Genomic DNA, 16,926 nt, shown 5'->3' with positions numbered 1-16,926 from the left:
GACAGAGGGTACAATTTTGAGTACATTTATTTATACATTACATAGGCATGTGTATCTTATTATATATGTTGTGTTTAGCTATAAACGCTTGCAGGGCGATAAAAAGATAAGAGGTCAAATCCTACGGAATTTTATATGATAGTCTAGGATATAGGTTTCCTTAAGTCTTACATGTTATAAATATATTTTAGTAAGGCAAAGAAAACCTTGGACATATAAGCATAATATTTTTTAAATTTATGAGCTTAGCTGCTTATGAATGTTGTTGACATTACTTAACTAAAATTTAACATGAAATAGGCAAAACAAAAATATGAAAGAGTCAGTAGGTAACTTATCAATTTTGTTTTTGTGACAACTGCCTACACAAGAAATATATGTTGAAATATCATATTTATGTTTCTGTTTTTGGCAGGTTTGTAATTTATATTTTTATGTATTGTCTAGGTAACAGAGTATGTTGGCTTGACTAAGGAGATGCTAATGACAGTAACCTGTTACATAATACCTGTAACACAATTGTATTGTCTAGGTAACAGGGTATGTTGGCTTGACTAGGGAGATGCTAATGACAGTAACCTGTTACATAATACCTGTAACACAATTGTATTGTCTAGGTTACAGGGTATGGTTGGCTTGACTAGGGAGATGCTAATGACAGTAACCTGTTACATAATACCTGTAACAAAACTGTATTGTCTAGGTAACAGAGTATGGTTGGCTTGACTAGGGAGATGCTAATGACAGTAACCTGTTACATAATACCTGTAACACAATTGTATTGTCTAGGTTACAGGGTATGGTTGGCTTGACTAGGGAGATGCTAATGACAGTAACCTGTTACATAGGATCAGTAATATTTGACATAATATCATTTAAAATAAATTCATTTCACATAAAACATTTGGCATAAAATCACTTCACATAAAGGTACATTTGACATAAAAACATTTGCCATAAAGGTACATTTGCCATAAAGGTACACTTCACATAAAAATGTTTCACATAAAGGTACATTTGACATAAAGGTACATATGATATAAAGGTACATTTGACATAAAGGTACGTTTGACATAAAGGTACACTTGGCATAAAGGTACATTTGACATAAAGGTACACTTGGCATACAATGTTTCACATAAAGATACATTTCAAAGTGTACCCAAGGTTGTCATTTTTTTCCCCGAGCATGGCAACCGGTGAACAGAATCTCAGTTCTGCACCACAAGCCTCGCACGACTGAAGTTCCCATGTCTATACAGTCATATTTATATGAAAATATTTTTAGAAGATTTTTGAATTTTTTTTTGAAGATTTTCCATTTTTTTTTTGAAGATTTTAGAAATTTTTATTTATTATTAAAAGAAAATCTTCAAAAAAATTCAAAAATCTTCTAAAAATATTTTCATATAAATATGACTGTATAGACATGGGAACTTCAGTCGTGCGAGGCTTGTGGTGCAGAACTGAGATTCTGTTCACCGGTTGCCATGCTCGGGGTACCTTTATGTGAAATGTACCTTTATGTCAAATGTACCTTTATGTCAAGTATACCTTTATATGAAATGTATCTTTATGCCAAATGAGTTTATGTGAAACGTTTTTATGTCAAATGTACCTTTATGTGAAATGAGTTTATGTCAAATGATACTTTATGTCAAATGTTTTATGTGAAATGAATTTATGTCAAATGATATTATGTCAAATATTACTGATCCGTTACATAATCCCTGTAACACAATTGTATTTTCTAGGTAACAGAGTATGGTTGGCTTGACTAGGTTGATGCTAATGACAGTAACATGTTTCATAATACCTGTAACCAAACTGTATTGTCTAGGTAACAGAGTATGTTGGCTTGACTAGGGAGATGCTAATGACAGTAACCTGTTACATAATACCTGTAACACAATTGTATTGTCTAGGTAACAGGGTATGTTGGCTTGACTAGGGAGATGCTAATGACAGTAACCTGTTACATAATACCTGTAACACAATTATATTGTCTAGGTAACAGGGTATGTTGGCTTGACTAGGGAGATGCTAATGACAGTAACCTGTTACATAATACCTGTAACACAATTGTATTGTCTAGGTTACAGGGTATGGTTGGCTTGACTAGGGAGATGCTAATGACAGTAACCTGTTACATAATACCTGTAACAAAACTGTATTGTCTAGGTAACAGAGTATGGTTGGCTTGACTAGGGAGATGTTAATGACAGTAACCTGTTACATAATACCTGTAACAAAATTGTATTGTCTAGGTAACAGAGTATGGTTGGCTTGACTAGGGAAACAGTAATGATGGGAACATGTTACATAGTCACCCTGTAGCAAAATTGTATTGTCTAGGTAACAGGGTATGGTTGGCTTGACTAGGGAGATGCTAATGACAGTAACCTGTTACATAATACCTGTAACACAATTATATTGTCTAGGTAACAGGGTATGTTGGCTTGACTAGGGAGATGCTAATGACAGTAACCTGTTACATAATACCTGTAACACAATTGTATTGTCTAGGTTACAGGGTATGGTTGGCTTGACTAGGGAGATGCTAATGACAGTAACCTGTTACATAATACCTGTAACAAAACTGTATTGTCTAGGTAACAGAGTATGGTTGGCTTGACTAGGGAGATGCTAATGACAGTAACCTGTTACATAATACCTGTAACAAAATTGTATTGTCTAGGTAACAGAGTATGGTTGGCTTGACTAGGGAAACAGTAATGATGGAAACATGTTACATAGTCACCCTGTAGCAAAATTGTATTGTCTAGGTAACAGGGTATGGTTGGCTTGGCAAGGGAGATGCTAATGATGTCTGGAGAGTTCACGTCAAGGTAAACAAATTACAAAATTTTATTTCACAACTTTATATCCAGGGTTGTGGATTTAGGTAACATTCTAATTTAGACAATTACGATTACTATATTATACAAATATGAAGGGGAGGGGGGAGTTTAGGGTTCAGATTAAGACGAGTGATTAGTTTTAGATTAAATTCTTTTAACAATACAAACTCGCTATTTTTTTAATATGTACTTTCTAAAATGTCCCCCTGTCTCTATGGACTTGATTTACATAGTATTCAACTTTTGGAACTCATCTTGATGAGCTGAATTTTATTTTTAGTTTACCGCCATAATTGTTCTTTGTTCAATTTGTAGGTATAACACACATTATATTTAAATAGCTCTAAATGACTTATGATTTTTTGAGAAGCTTTTTTAAGATAAAATTATTCTTTTTAGGGAGCGAAAATCGGTGATACTATTGAACTTTTGAAAACTAGTGTTGTACTAAGGTAGAATCTTTTATCATTTTTTAAAGTGAGCTCATAAAACATCTGAGAAGGATATTGGGGAGGGAGGGGGGCCGGGGGGGGGGGGGAATTCGACTCTCCACTTTAAATTTCAGTTTTGAAAATCGTTCTTATATTTCCAAAAAATAGACTTCTTAGCGGTTCTAACGGTATGCGTAACATTTTTTTACTATTAAACACCCTTTAGTAACTAGGTACCCTATTAGTTATAAACCTTTTCCTGGCGTATAAGAAGCTTCACTTGGTCCAGCGGTTCATGATATCTTAATATACAATCATGACAACATGTTACTTTTATATAGAGATTTATTATTAATATAAGTCATAGAATTTAATATTTTTGTGCTTGTTTCCTTGTATTAGTTTTTGTTTATTCAGGCATAACTTTTTGGGGTGCGAGCTGACAATGTCCGGACAAAACCTGGCCTACTGGGGGTACGGACAAGGAGAGGTCATCTGCTCCAAGTAAAATTTCTTTTAAATTACATGTTTTATGATTCTATTCTTAGTTTATTGTAGCAAAGCAAATCTATAATAAATATATACCGAACGGCAACATAATAACCTGACTTTTACTAAATAGTGTATGTAGAAAAAATCTTTTTCTTTTTAAAGTGAAATTTACGATTCCAGTTTTCTTTATTTGAATTATGTTAATTAAATTAAACAGTACACTAGACAGACAAAATCTCACTAATTAAATCAAAATTTGAACAAAAGTTTCACTAATTTTTTTTCTTTCTATTTTTAAATTAACAATCATAATATAACAAATAAGGGTAGGTATATGTCGAAAATTCACCTTCCTTTTTTTCGGAGGAGGAGGATTTTTTTCAGGAGTAAATCTTCGCTAGACCTAAATATAAAAAAAACTTCACTATAAATTCATCTCTACAGACAGATAGAAATCCTGTTACTTTTACTTGCGGTAAGGGAACTTGCACTACCCTTTCATCCTCTTAGAGCATTTTTCTTCCCAATAAAAACCGCGCACGCGCCAAGTTTGAATAATATAAATAATTGTTATATACATAAATTAAGCTATATAAGTTGGAAAGAATTTTAATTAATATAAATAATAGATTTGAAATCTGCATAAAATTTTAAGGACTTTTTTTTATAATTCCTTATTTAAAAGCGCAAATACAATTTAAGTTAATTAATTTTTACCAATAGGATAGGTGGATTGGAAACTACCTGAGCTCTAATTGGTTGAATGATGTACGAAACTTAAGCTTCTGCAATCAGAGCGCAGATTGTTTTTAATCCACCAATCACAGATGTCAAAATTAATTAACTTAAATTGTATTTGCGCTTTTAGATAAAGAATTATACAAAAAACGAATTTTATGCAGATTTCAAATCTATTATATACATTAAAATTCTTTCCAACTTATACAGCTTAAAATACATGTTCTAATTCTAGTGTGCAGACTCCTCAGAGATCAAAGAATTTAACCCATGCCTCCTCAGAGTTTAATGTTCTACCTGTCATTCAAGGAAATCAAAATATACATTTATAAATAAGTTATCGTCTATAGGAGAAATGAAATACAACTAAATGTTTAAAAGAATGCTTAGTATTAGTCACATAGTGCATCTTAAAATGAATAAATTGATCTTCTAGAAATTAAAATTGTTGGTGGAAAAGTTTATTTGTACCAACAAACTGATATTTGATAATGGTTTCCAAAGTTTTTAATCCAACGAATAAAAGAACATGTTTATTAAAACTTCGTGACTCCCTTCCTTCCTGCAGCTTATGAATAAAAGATATAAATGGTAAAAATTGGAGCTTGCTTTAATGCATGAAACATATTTTTTTACAACTAATCCCTTAAACTATACATACAATTATATACTGATATTGAAACTGCAGGTTACGACACCGACAACCTGCCAGAAACGGCCAAACCAGATCCCAACCAGGAGATGATCAACACAGAAGAAATGGCAAATTCGTTCTGGGCAAAATTCAAATTAATTCATGAGGTAATTTTTAACGTAAGCATGATATTCTGTGCCTTAAAATCTAGTAAACCTCCAGAATGATTATGTGCTTATCAAATAAGGTGTATACTAACAAACTGGCATTGAGTTGAGACTCTTACTCGCAGAGAGAGTTCTTGTAGCTGGAATTAAATATAGAAAGTTTAGATGATCAATCACTTAATGGAAACTTTTAGTCACACATTGTAGAAACAATCCGACTACATTCTTCATTAGAAAATGTATAATTAATCTAAATTCCCACACCCCCCTAAATAAAAGTGTCTCCCCGGTCTCTTTGAATACAGGGAGGTCAAGGGGCGGGGGGGTTGATTTGGTAAATTGGCCCCGCCCACTATAGACAAAGTGCATTATAAATGTTTCTGATTGAGTGTCTATGGTTATAAATCTATTGTATTATTTTAGATGATATTTTACGTTGGTAAAATTCTTGGAAAAGAAAGCAATGGAGAATTATCAGGTATTACAAATATTTTATCCCTCATGCACCTTGGCACCAAAATGAAAACTGGCCTCAAACTTTTCTGTTGACTAGATTGAACTTATTGTTTACAGCCAAATACATGCAAAAGGGGGCGTAGAGAGGTAACAAAACACCAATTAAAATATAAATCGAGATGGTCTGCCTTCCTCTTTTACCAACCTCTTTATAGATACAACCCTTTGCCAAAATTCTGTGTAAGCAACTAGGTTCAGCATGTAACTAAAGGAACGAATGTAAAAAATAGATTTGGATGAGTAATGACCATTTTACAAGTTGAAAAGTCATAGGCAAAATAATTATTCTTTAATATTCCTATACAAATTTCGTTTTCCCTTTTTTCAATTCAAACTATTACCAATTTTTTTATTTTGTCAGAAATAAAACAATTTTTAAAATGAATTAATAGCATGTTTTTTTAGTTTATCCAATTAGATGTATTATTGAACAAAAATAATTTTGCCTCACCAGCGAGTAACGAGCCTGATTTTTTAAAAGAATCCACCTCAGCTGTTATATGTACTTTTACACAAACCTCACAAACCTTCACAAAACTTGATCAATGGTGGTCAACCTTCCTTGCTCAAATAGCACCATTCACGAAACGCACGCTTAATAATCAGCTAACAAGGATAAGTGCGTATTTAGGTTCCAATAATCCTCCATAGGTCTGGCCTTTAAACTGTGTAGTGCAAAACTTCACTGGCAAACCAACAAAGAATTTTCTTGTAAGTATTATTGCTAAGTAAATTTTTAATTTAGGTTTGCGTCAGGATGCAGCAACTTTCCCCTTGAATATTTATGCACAAACCTATACTGGATCATTTAAGCTTGTAAGTAACAAAGTTTTATTTTTCCAGTGTGGCTTCGAATCCATTTATCATCCGTTGGATTAAAACTGGTTCTGAGCCATACTAAAAAAACCATGTATAGGAAGATTAATTCCAGTCTTGTTGTCCCTGGGGGTCAATTTACCTTTTTTTTTCATTTAACACTCCGTAACAAACTGATTTAAATACGATGCGATGAAAATCTATTACAGTACGTGAAACATCTTTTATTTATTTTTCTCTTTTATTTATTTTTAAATATCATAAAGTTATTTTTATGTAACTTTTGAAAAATTGTCTGTTTATTTGTAATCATATTTAAAATTTGATGGTTAGTCATGATTTACATTGAGTTAAATTAAGAAAATGAATTACGACTAAATATAAGTACAATTAATTATATATTTAATCATATGATGCGACAGTCATATTAAAGTTTAAACATCTTAAAATCTTTTGTATTGAGTCACAATTGTACGATATATCAATATTTGAGAAATCAACATATATTTATATATTTGTACTTTTTTGTTTTGTTATTTTGATGGGACACCACGTACTATGAGGAGTAAATATTATTATTGTTTAGACACATCCTATGATGTTTATGTTGGGACACCCTGTATTACAGAGGAGTAAATATATTATTATTATTATGTAGGAACGTCCTATGGTGTTTATGTTGGGACGAGGAGTAAATATATTATTATTATTATTTAGGAAAGTAAAATGGTGTATATGTTGGGACACCCTGTGTTATGGGGAGTGAACCTGGTTGTGATATTCCTGCTTCCTGTCCTGATACCGCTGGCCATTATCTCACAAAGACAAGTCATGTCAGGTAAAATAAATTAGGGAAATAACAAAGATTAAAGACACATGTAGTAGTTTTAACTATGTATATATTAACTATTCTTTTACTTTCGGTTATAAAAGCGTTCCTAGAACAAAATTTAAGATTTAAATTAACAGTTTATATTAGATTTTTATTTGAAATTAAAATACCTATCTTTAATAAAAAAAACTACTTAAACACATAACCCGTAATTTGATATAAATATTGAGCAATTTACATATTTACCCCTTTAATTAATTTGGTTTACCTCCGGATTATAAAAAGTTACAAATTGTTTTTGTTGTTGTGGTCTTATGTGCTGTTTTGATTAAAGATGATACAAAGAAGTAATAAGTTGTGACTGTGTAAATAATGATAAATCAGTGTGTTGAATAACCCAAATACAATAAACATTATGCATTATCAAGCATTAAGAATTTACAAAAAATCGGGGCATTTTTGTGTTCGTCTATAATCAAACACATATTTTAGACTAACAGTCACCCTCTTATGATGGAAAAATTGTAGTAAAATATCCTATTATCAGGAGTATTTAATCTACGTAAAAAATATTTTAAGATATTTAATTTAATTATTTAGGGTTGAATGACTCAAGCGCAGAGTCAAGCACTGGAGGCTGGAGCCTGCTGGACAGTCACGTGTCCGCTGGAGGTTGGTGCCTGCTGGGATGGGCTCTACATTATCTTCCTTTCTGGATGATGCCCAGAGTTCTATATCAACATCATTACTATCCAGCTAAGTAAGTGTTATTAAGTTGTATGAATAATTTTCTCATTCGTTGGCTTAAATACTTCGGGTTTTCTTACGAAATATTGATTAGTAAAAATTAATAGTGTCTTAACTTTTCAAACAATAATCTACAGTAAGAGATAATTTTGTTTTTCATAATAGAGGCCAGGTTATACATCAACTTACCGTACAAAGTCCCCTATATAACACCCCTGGGTTTCATAGATAAAGGCGTGCTGTTAAGATAATACTAAAGTTATAGAATAATTAAGATATATGTTTTAAAGTTTGACATGACATTTATTTGTAAGGACCAACCAAGCAAGATTTATTAAAAGTACCCAAAGTTTTTAGCCTCTGACTAAGAGATCTATCTATTATCTTTGCTTCGCTACTTAAAACGTTGTCATCTTAGTTTTTAAAAATGTTATTGAGTATTGATTTTGTTTCAGTGTGTTTATGACAATGTTTACCGCTATCCTGATAGATTATTTTATCCGTGACCTGTCCCCCAAGGTGAAGAGCTTGATCACCCTGTCCATTCTGTTCATCACCATCACAATATTCCTGCTGTTCTCCCCCCTGGTGTACGGGTTGCAGGGCACACGCTTCCAGTGGGAGAATTCAACTTATCACTATCTTCATTGGCATAAAAAATGGGACATGTAAAAAAAATGTATGCATTCTGTTTTATATAAATTTCTTCCATAAATTTAAAGCCAACGTTAACACTTAATCCTTTTCTAAATTAATTATTTGTTTTTTTTTCTGATATTGAAGCGAACTTTGGTAAAAGATTAGGATCTAAAGTTAAAACCATCAATTGAATTGAGAACAGCATTTAAAAATCTTGACTTTTATAAATGTCTTACTATTAATTCAACCCTTAATTGAATCTCAAAACAAAAAATCATTTTAATATTTTCAAAATGTTTTATTGCTTGTTTATGTATATTAGCACAATTTATCAAATAAAATCTATATATTTAGTTGAATTTTTTTCTTTGTATTTACATTGAATATCTAACTCTAAAATATCGGGAGTTGAGTAGAATAATATTAGCCCTACAAACCTTCAACCAGTGGCGCGTGCAGCTGATTTGGCAAGATGGGAGCGCTACAGTACAGAGCACGACATTTTACACTAAACCTTCAAGAATAAAGCACTATATAAATTAAGCACAACCGAAAAATAATTATTTTTCATTAACTTTACACGATTACGAACATGAATGGATTAATGAATATTTTGATAATATTTCTTACTTGGTTATAATAGAATATCCTTAAATAAAACAATATGCTTTTTTATGTTTTAAATAGAAACTAATTCTTATATTAAGTAATTAGCGGCTACGCCCCTAGAAGCCTCTAGTGGCACTTTAAATGTTTTTTATATTTAAAATATGTCTATGTTGCGTTTGACGTTTATGTTTGCGTTGAACTCTCTTTCTAAAATCGAGAACGTAAAAAAAATTTCGATTTTTTGTGATTTCTCTTGGGAGGGTGGTGGTACCCTCCCCCAAAATAGTTAAAAACCATCCCGGGACATATAAGAATCTACCCTGTTAAGGAGAACCCAATCAGTTCAGCGGTTAGCGAGATCCTTCGGCACATACACACAAACGGACAAACAGACAAACATCCTGTTACTTTAGTATAAGGATATAACTATCAAAACATGATTCGTTACTCATTGATATGGAAAAGTAATGTGTTGGAATAAAATCCTATAACAGAAAGTAGTATGTGTTACTGTCTTTCCGTTAGAAATCACCAACCGCTGAACAGTTTGAGCTATTCATTTTATGGAAGCTTCACATAGCTATTTCTGTCAATTACCCTTCGAATAAAGAGCCCTTAAATGCTAAAAGCAAAGTTAAAGGTTATTTTTAAATAAGAAGAATTAATATTGTTGATAAAATAAGGTTCTTTAGCTTTGCTAATACAAAGAAATTCATTAGTGTACCTATCTATTACATGAAATATATTTAGAAGGATAAAGTAAATTAGCCACCAAACATTTAGGAATTTTCCATGTAAAAACATGTTCTAACTCTACATATAGACATAGCAAGGATGGCAATATCCATATTTGAGAAGTTGTTTAAATCAGTCAAAAGGACAAAAAATTATATATGATATTGTATTTTTTTCATATCTAAAGGGCTATTTCAAAAAGATCTGTTCATCCAGTTTCAAATTGCGCAGATGAAAGATACCATAGTCACGAAAAAACTTAAAATCATCATTATTATTATAATCTTGCAGGACTTCTACTTATTACAGCCATACAGTCGCTATGGTTACTAGAATATACCATATCATACAGGAATCTTCGTAGTATGTAGGAAAATTATAACTTGCCTCAAAGAACAAGATGAACGTGTTTTTAAACAATTTGGGAACCAGTAAAATTTTCAATTCAATGACTCCCACCACCCCTGATTATTATACAACGTTGTATAGTTAAATATAATTAGGATAACGTCATGTTTGTGATAGATCAGCATAATGTATATTAATAATGTATAATGCCAAATACATATAATGTCAATGGAATGCCGCGCTATATGTTGATGTTTGTCAGTAATAACTACCTGTAATAAGTGAGGGAAGGGATTTTGGACTTCAAATTACACAGGTACCCAAAGTATTATCTTATTCTTTGACTTAAAAACTTTTATTGAGTTTTGATTGGTTGGTTCCAAACTTTTCAATCAATAACTTTACAGAAGGGGTAATTCTGTTTATCATCACTCAGAATATGTATCATTTTATCGTCAATAGCCTATTCCTTAAGATCCTGCCCATACCATAATAATGTCAGCACACGTAGATTACAGAGAAGCTTTGACATAGTATGCACTATACATAGCTACACACTAATGAAGTATTAATATCATAGCTCTTAAGGAAAACATAGACATTTATTACAGACTATTTCCAACAAACAATATTTATAGAATTATCCAGAGAAATAATAATATGGTGAATAATACAAATACCTATTTTTTCTATATAGGTTATGAGAGGATTTATATTATTACTTATGAGGTTATGTAATCTTTTAATTCTGACTGTTAAAAATTATATTTTACTTGTTTTATTACTCTTTGATTTATAACTCATTTGACTAAAATTACAGGTGTAACTGTATGTGTTCAATATGAAGCCACTCAGGTTAATAGAAATCCACTCATACACCGACCAATATTTATTTATATTTTTTTATCTTTACAAATAAAGGCTTAACGTACCATATTTTTTTCTGTTTTACAAAAAGTATACAATGTATGTAATATTTGAATCTTTATAACATAATAAATAAAAACGCATTATCTTGTATTTTAAAAATATTGTAAAAATAAAAGTTAAATTTTAGCGGAAAATGTATGAAAGTGAACTAAGTTGTTTCAAAACAGTTGGTAATAGTTGAAGTAAAAGTTTTCTTCTTTAAATTCTGGGCTCAGTGAGATATATAATCCCAAGAGAAAAAGATAACTGTACTACACAAAAAGTGTCTTCGTTTCAAACTATTATATTGTTTGTAAAAATTTTGGAGAAAATATATTTCAAATTTTCAATGACCTATATTTTTTCATGGATTTAGGAATATGACATTTGACTATGAATAAATCCACCAAAAATTTTAATATGTTAATGTATGACTTTGATAGTTCTTATTATTGTTTTGGAAAATAAATGATTGTATTTTGATTAGAAGTATGGGGTTGATTCGATAATCTTAAGGTTTTGAAAAAGGGTAAGGCAGGTCTGCTAAATGACAATTACAATTTTAAATCATAGTTGAAGAAAGCTATTTCTAAAAAATGCTTGATTTCTTGCAAAAAAAGCCTGCCTATCTAGTATTTACTACTTCACCTATTGTGTATTTTTTATAATGAGTACAATTTTATACAGTTATATTTTTTTCTTGGAGATTATTTTACTTTTCCTTCAACTATTATCCATTTTTATTTTGAAATTATTGATATATTAACATAATATATTATCTAAATCATAACATATTAAATATTCATAAATATTAACAGATATACTATATGTAGTTATGAGCATTAACAAAAACATATAAAACAGTTCTTTGGTTATAATATTTTACTACAAAAATATAATGTTTCAGCATACAATATCTATGTCACAATTATTTTTAAAAAATTCTTTCCTAATAGCCTAGTTATTTATAAGTTAAAAACTTGTCAAAGCAAGTTTTCTTTAAACTATTAATTGATACAAATCAGTGGCGTGCACAGAGATTCACCAGGTCGGATGGATGGATTGCTTGGAAAACCATTTAAAGATGAAATAAGGGAAGAAAACCTTCTAAATTTTGGTTTTAAGGGGGTAGTTGACAACCCCTATACCGCACGCCACTCACATGATTTATTTTTATTCTTACATTTTTATCTCTGTACTTTGTATTATATGAAATTTGAGATATCATTTCGGTTAGATAACTCTTTAATTAGTTTTTTTTTATAATACAAATGGGAAAAATCGTAAAAAGTACCTTTGCTTTTAATATTTTGATTGCAATTTCTAATTCACTTCTATGAAGTAAAGTATTTTGATATGTGGTTCTATCTAGATTTGGCTAACTCTATCCAAGAGGGGATGGAGCAAAATACATTTTAACATTTTAAAGGCTACAATTTAAAATTGCCTATTTTTTTCAGAAACCGTCAATTTACCATTTGATTAAAAACCATTTTAAACCATGCCCCCCCCCCTCTAAAATAGCTCCAACGCCTCTATTAATAGAGTTAATTCATTAGGACATTATTTGTTGAATTTTGTTATCTATAGCTGGCAAACATTGATCTGATCTGGATCATTCACTTGGTTGGGCTGCGGCTTCAACGTTGACATCTCAATCTGAAATAAAAAAATATAAACTTTAATTGTTGGCCTCTAGATTGAATTTTATTGTTTTAGAGGTTTATATTCTATGGATCATCGGCGTTTGCCTCCAAGCCTCACTGAGCAAAGGAACCCCGAACCCCCTTATTTTGGTTAAGGTCCACCTAATGGGTTTGCCCAATTTTGCTCGCTATTTACTTTGATGGATACTACTATCCTTCTTTAGGTACTTTCTTTAACGTGTTTGTATGTGCTATTGTAAAATATATACAAAGGGGCAGTGATTAAATTCATTGGAAATTGCTGAAAATTTAGATTTTATGTGGTACGCCACCTGGCGGCGTAAAACTTGTTTTGTGCTTTATCTAAAGGAGAAAAAAGATGGAAGTGGGTTAAAGGGAAATTTCAATTAGAACTGGTTGTCAGGATCACTGTTCTCTGTCCCTCAATGCATATGAATTCGGGGGTCAAATTTGTTTATTGATTTTTATATTTGTCCCTGAGTACATTATAAATGAATACATTTCTATGTAATAGTATTATCTTATGACATCAATTCTATTAAAGGATTATATTTTATTATCTTACAGATTATGATGCTTATTAAAGTATTAACAATTAAAAATATAATTGTCTTTATAGATTTGGAAAGATTTTGATTGTTGAAGGTCTAACATGTGGTATTATTATTAACGTATCTACTATACAATTATATCCACACGTACAAACGTACGTATGTCCTTCACATAGTAAAAGTACATCAGCATACACGGTTCCGTGATTTTTAAAATCTACTTTTTGTATAACTTCTCTACAGCATTTTTATATTTTCTTCAATTTTTTTTTGTAAAGTTACAATGTAGATGGGCTGTAATCTACAATAATCCGTCCAGATTAAAAAGCAATTTCTAGCTGACGAACATATTTATTTCATGAAACAATACACGTGTGTACACATCCTAACCAATAATATGGCCAGATTGATCCTTAATATAGTCTTTATTCGTACAATTTGCGGAGTAGACATCTGCATCTACTATATTTATTTAATCTTTCTTATTTGATACCAAAAAGCTTTTGAGAAAGAAACGTGTATATTTAAGAAATATTTTTTTTCAAACACAACATCTTTTAACATAAATTAATTGACCTTTTGTTATTTATTATAAGTACAATTTAAAAAAATCAAATGTCTCAAGTGACACTTAAGACTATTTTGATAATTAAATTAAATATAGTTTTGGGGAAAATATCTTTTAAAGTTTATGCCCATCAAATTCAATAAAAAACGAACGATCGCTTTCTACACGATGTAAACATTAACCTCTCAAAATCATCTTAGTGCCAAAAATCCATCCTTTTATTCCTGATATTTAAATCTTTGAATATTTTGGAAAAATCAATGATAAACGATTTATCACTACAACTAATAATTCTGTTATAGATTAAATAGATTTCATAAAAGTAACCTATTAAAAGAACGTTTTTATGAACTTTGGGGACCAGTAAAATTTACAGTCCAGTCTCCCATCCCTCCTTGATTAAATCTGACTGAAATTGTTTGAACCTAGGGATATTAAGCTGGGTCAATCCAAGATAATTCAGCCTCTCGAAATAAAAAAAATTCAAAATTATCTTAAACTGGTTTAGAAAAATAAGGAGTTGATTGAGAGATTACATATTTTGCATCGTCTTATTCCTTGTATCCCTGTTTGAATCTAAAGACTATAAACTCTTGGCTATGTCAACAAATCTTGTTATTCTTTCTCTTCATTTCAAATTTTATTCAATTTTACCTTTTCTATCTTTTGAAAAACCTTTCTTTTGTTGAATAGAGAATATTTTATATACGAGACAGATGTAATGTAAACATGATAAAAACAATGAAAATTGTGTTCATAGTAGCGCAACAACAATAATTTTTATGCCATTTAGTGAAATCGTTGGCAGCACATTTCTTATATTTTTCCAGGAATAAACTAGCGTTAAACTGGAGGGGGGGGGGGGGGGAGCGGGAGGTGGTACTAAAATTTCAAAATTGAAAAAAAAATCCTAAAAGGATAATACCAATAAATTTTTAAAAGCATTTTCAAAGATTTTTTTGCTAACTTAATCGGACAGAAGGATGGCCAACTAATTTCTATTTGTAGAGTAGCTATGACATTGAAAACAATTTTCATATAATATCAGATTAAATTTAAAATACTTGTATTTGTACCTTTTAGTTGTTTTTAATAAAATATCTTCATGAAAAAAAAGTCTGAACTGCTCTTAAGTAAAAGAAAACATTTTTACTTTATGACACTTTTTAATAATTAAACTGCAGATTGTCTCAATGAAAGATGAAAATATAAGTACATATTAATGCTTTTAAAAAGAGTTTAATTAGTATTTGATTCTCAAAATCTCTTTGTTTTTTACATTCTAATAAATAAACCTTCCTAAAAAATATTTACAGAACTCAAGAAAAACATATACATATGTACTGTACATTAGTGCGGGTTCATATCGGAATTAGACAAAGCGGGGATATGCAACAGATAAAATTAACCTTAAAAACATTTCTGACCGAAAAATAATTTTAAAAAATTGAGTTTTAGAACACGACCACTTAAAAATATAATTCATTACTTATTAGTATGCAAAGACGACATTCAAATTTTTTTTTGAATCAGAACTATGGCTTCATGGTGCTCCCTGGAGAGGCCTTGAGGAGCTGAATCAGGAACTTTTGTCCGTTTCAAAATATCTCGTTCCTAGCCTTAGAAATCACTAAAAAACCACAATTTTTTAAGGTTTATTGAGAATTGTCCAATTTGCAGAGGTTTTTTAGATTTTCTCAGGCTAGGAACGAGATTTTTTGAAACGGACAAAAGATCCTGACTCAGCTCCTCAAGGCCTTTCCAGGGAGCACCATGAAGCCATAGTTCTGATTCAATAAATTTTTGACTCCCATTTACAAATAGCTATACAATTGAATGTCTGGTCGTCAGCGGTTTTAAGACTTAGGATAAATTTTAAATCATCCAGAGGTGTATTATATCTATATAAATTGAGTGCAGATCCCCGCTTTGGCCTCAGAAAAAAAATGTCCAAAATCGACCCACCCTACTGTACATTATAGAATTACACCCTGAAATAACCCATCACTGAGTCTACACCTTTAGGCATTTAAAGTTTAACATAACTTTTATTTGGTAAAAGCTATCTAACTAATGGGCTAAAAATTACTTTTCTTTTTAAACTTTGTTATTGCTACGCTACTTATGATCATAATTGTATTAGTTTATTGAACACAAACATAACTAAAATGTAATACTTTAGAAATTAGAATAAAATGTATTTTTCCTTTCTACTAGATGTCTAAAGAAGCATAACATACGAGCATTTTATGCACATAAAGACTTGAAAATATGCTCTCAGTTTACCTCATATCAGGGATATAAGGAAAAGACAATAGAAGATTTTAAATACGTTCTTCTTTCTCAAATAGTTAAAAATGATGGCCCCTTTATTTTTATTTTCAGTATAGACTATAATCAAAAATTTAATTATCCTATTATACATAATAGTAACAGTAAAGCTTTTGTTTTTTGTCCTTTAAGATCTCGCTAACCACTGACCCATTGCAAGGAGTTCTCCATATCAAGGAGGTCTTACTCAGCTTCCGGAATTGCTTTAATCTATATGATTTCTAACTCATAGCCTTGAAATGGTTTGAAGCTATTCTATGTCGCCTAACTCCCCTTCCTTTACAGATCCCCTGTGCGTATTTATGTATTGTATGTATAGAGGGTAAATGCCCTTT

At 30.8% G+C, this 16,926-nt stretch overlaps 2 protein-coding genes across 2 annotated transcripts in view; one reads left to right on the top strand and one right to left on the bottom strand.

Annotated features, from left to right (window-relative positions):
- Positions 1-9,226, top strand: part of LOC145311696 (protein O-mannosyl-transferase 2-like) — a 29,135-nt gene extending 19,909 nt beyond the window's left edge. Inside the window, exons 15-24 of the mRNA XM_080150663.1 lie at positions 2,787-2,849; positions 3,261-3,313; positions 3,710-3,796; positions 4,758-4,832; positions 5,212-5,323; positions 5,747-5,801; positions 6,585-6,655; positions 7,373-7,493; positions 8,088-8,247; positions 8,690-9,226. Coding sequence (XP_080006789.1) covers positions 2,787-2,849; positions 3,261-3,313; positions 3,710-3,796; positions 4,758-4,832; positions 5,212-5,323; positions 5,747-5,801; positions 6,585-6,655; positions 7,373-7,493; positions 8,088-8,247; positions 8,690-8,906 — 1,014 coding nt within the window. The 3' untranslated portion in view covers positions 8,907-9,226. The remainder of the gene's footprint in view (positions 1-2,786; positions 2,850-3,260; positions 3,314-3,709; positions 3,797-4,757; positions 4,833-5,211; positions 5,324-5,746; positions 5,802-6,584; positions 6,656-7,372; positions 7,494-8,087; positions 8,248-8,689) is intronic.
- Positions 9,227-11,148: 1,922 nt separating this feature from the next.
- Positions 11,149-16,926, bottom strand: part of LOC145311695 (FMRFamide receptor-like) — a 44,701-nt gene continuing 38,923 nt past the window's right edge. The window contains exon 15 of the mRNA XM_080150662.1: positions 11,149-13,133. Within this exon, the coding sequence (XP_080006788.1) occupies positions 13,059-13,133 (75 nt within the window). The 3' untranslated portion in view covers positions 11,149-13,058. The remainder of the gene's footprint in view (positions 13,134-16,926) is intronic.

Source organism: Acartia tonsa, chromosome 2, assembly GCF_053477335.1.
Source record: "Acartia tonsa isolate MP-2025a chromosome 2, ASM5347733v1, whole genome shotgun sequence".
Taxonomy (NCBI): domain Eukaryota; kingdom Metazoa; phylum Arthropoda; class Copepoda; order Calanoida; family Acartiidae; genus Acartia; species Acartia tonsa.
This window is presented reverse-complemented; position numbering and strand designations above follow the sequence as displayed.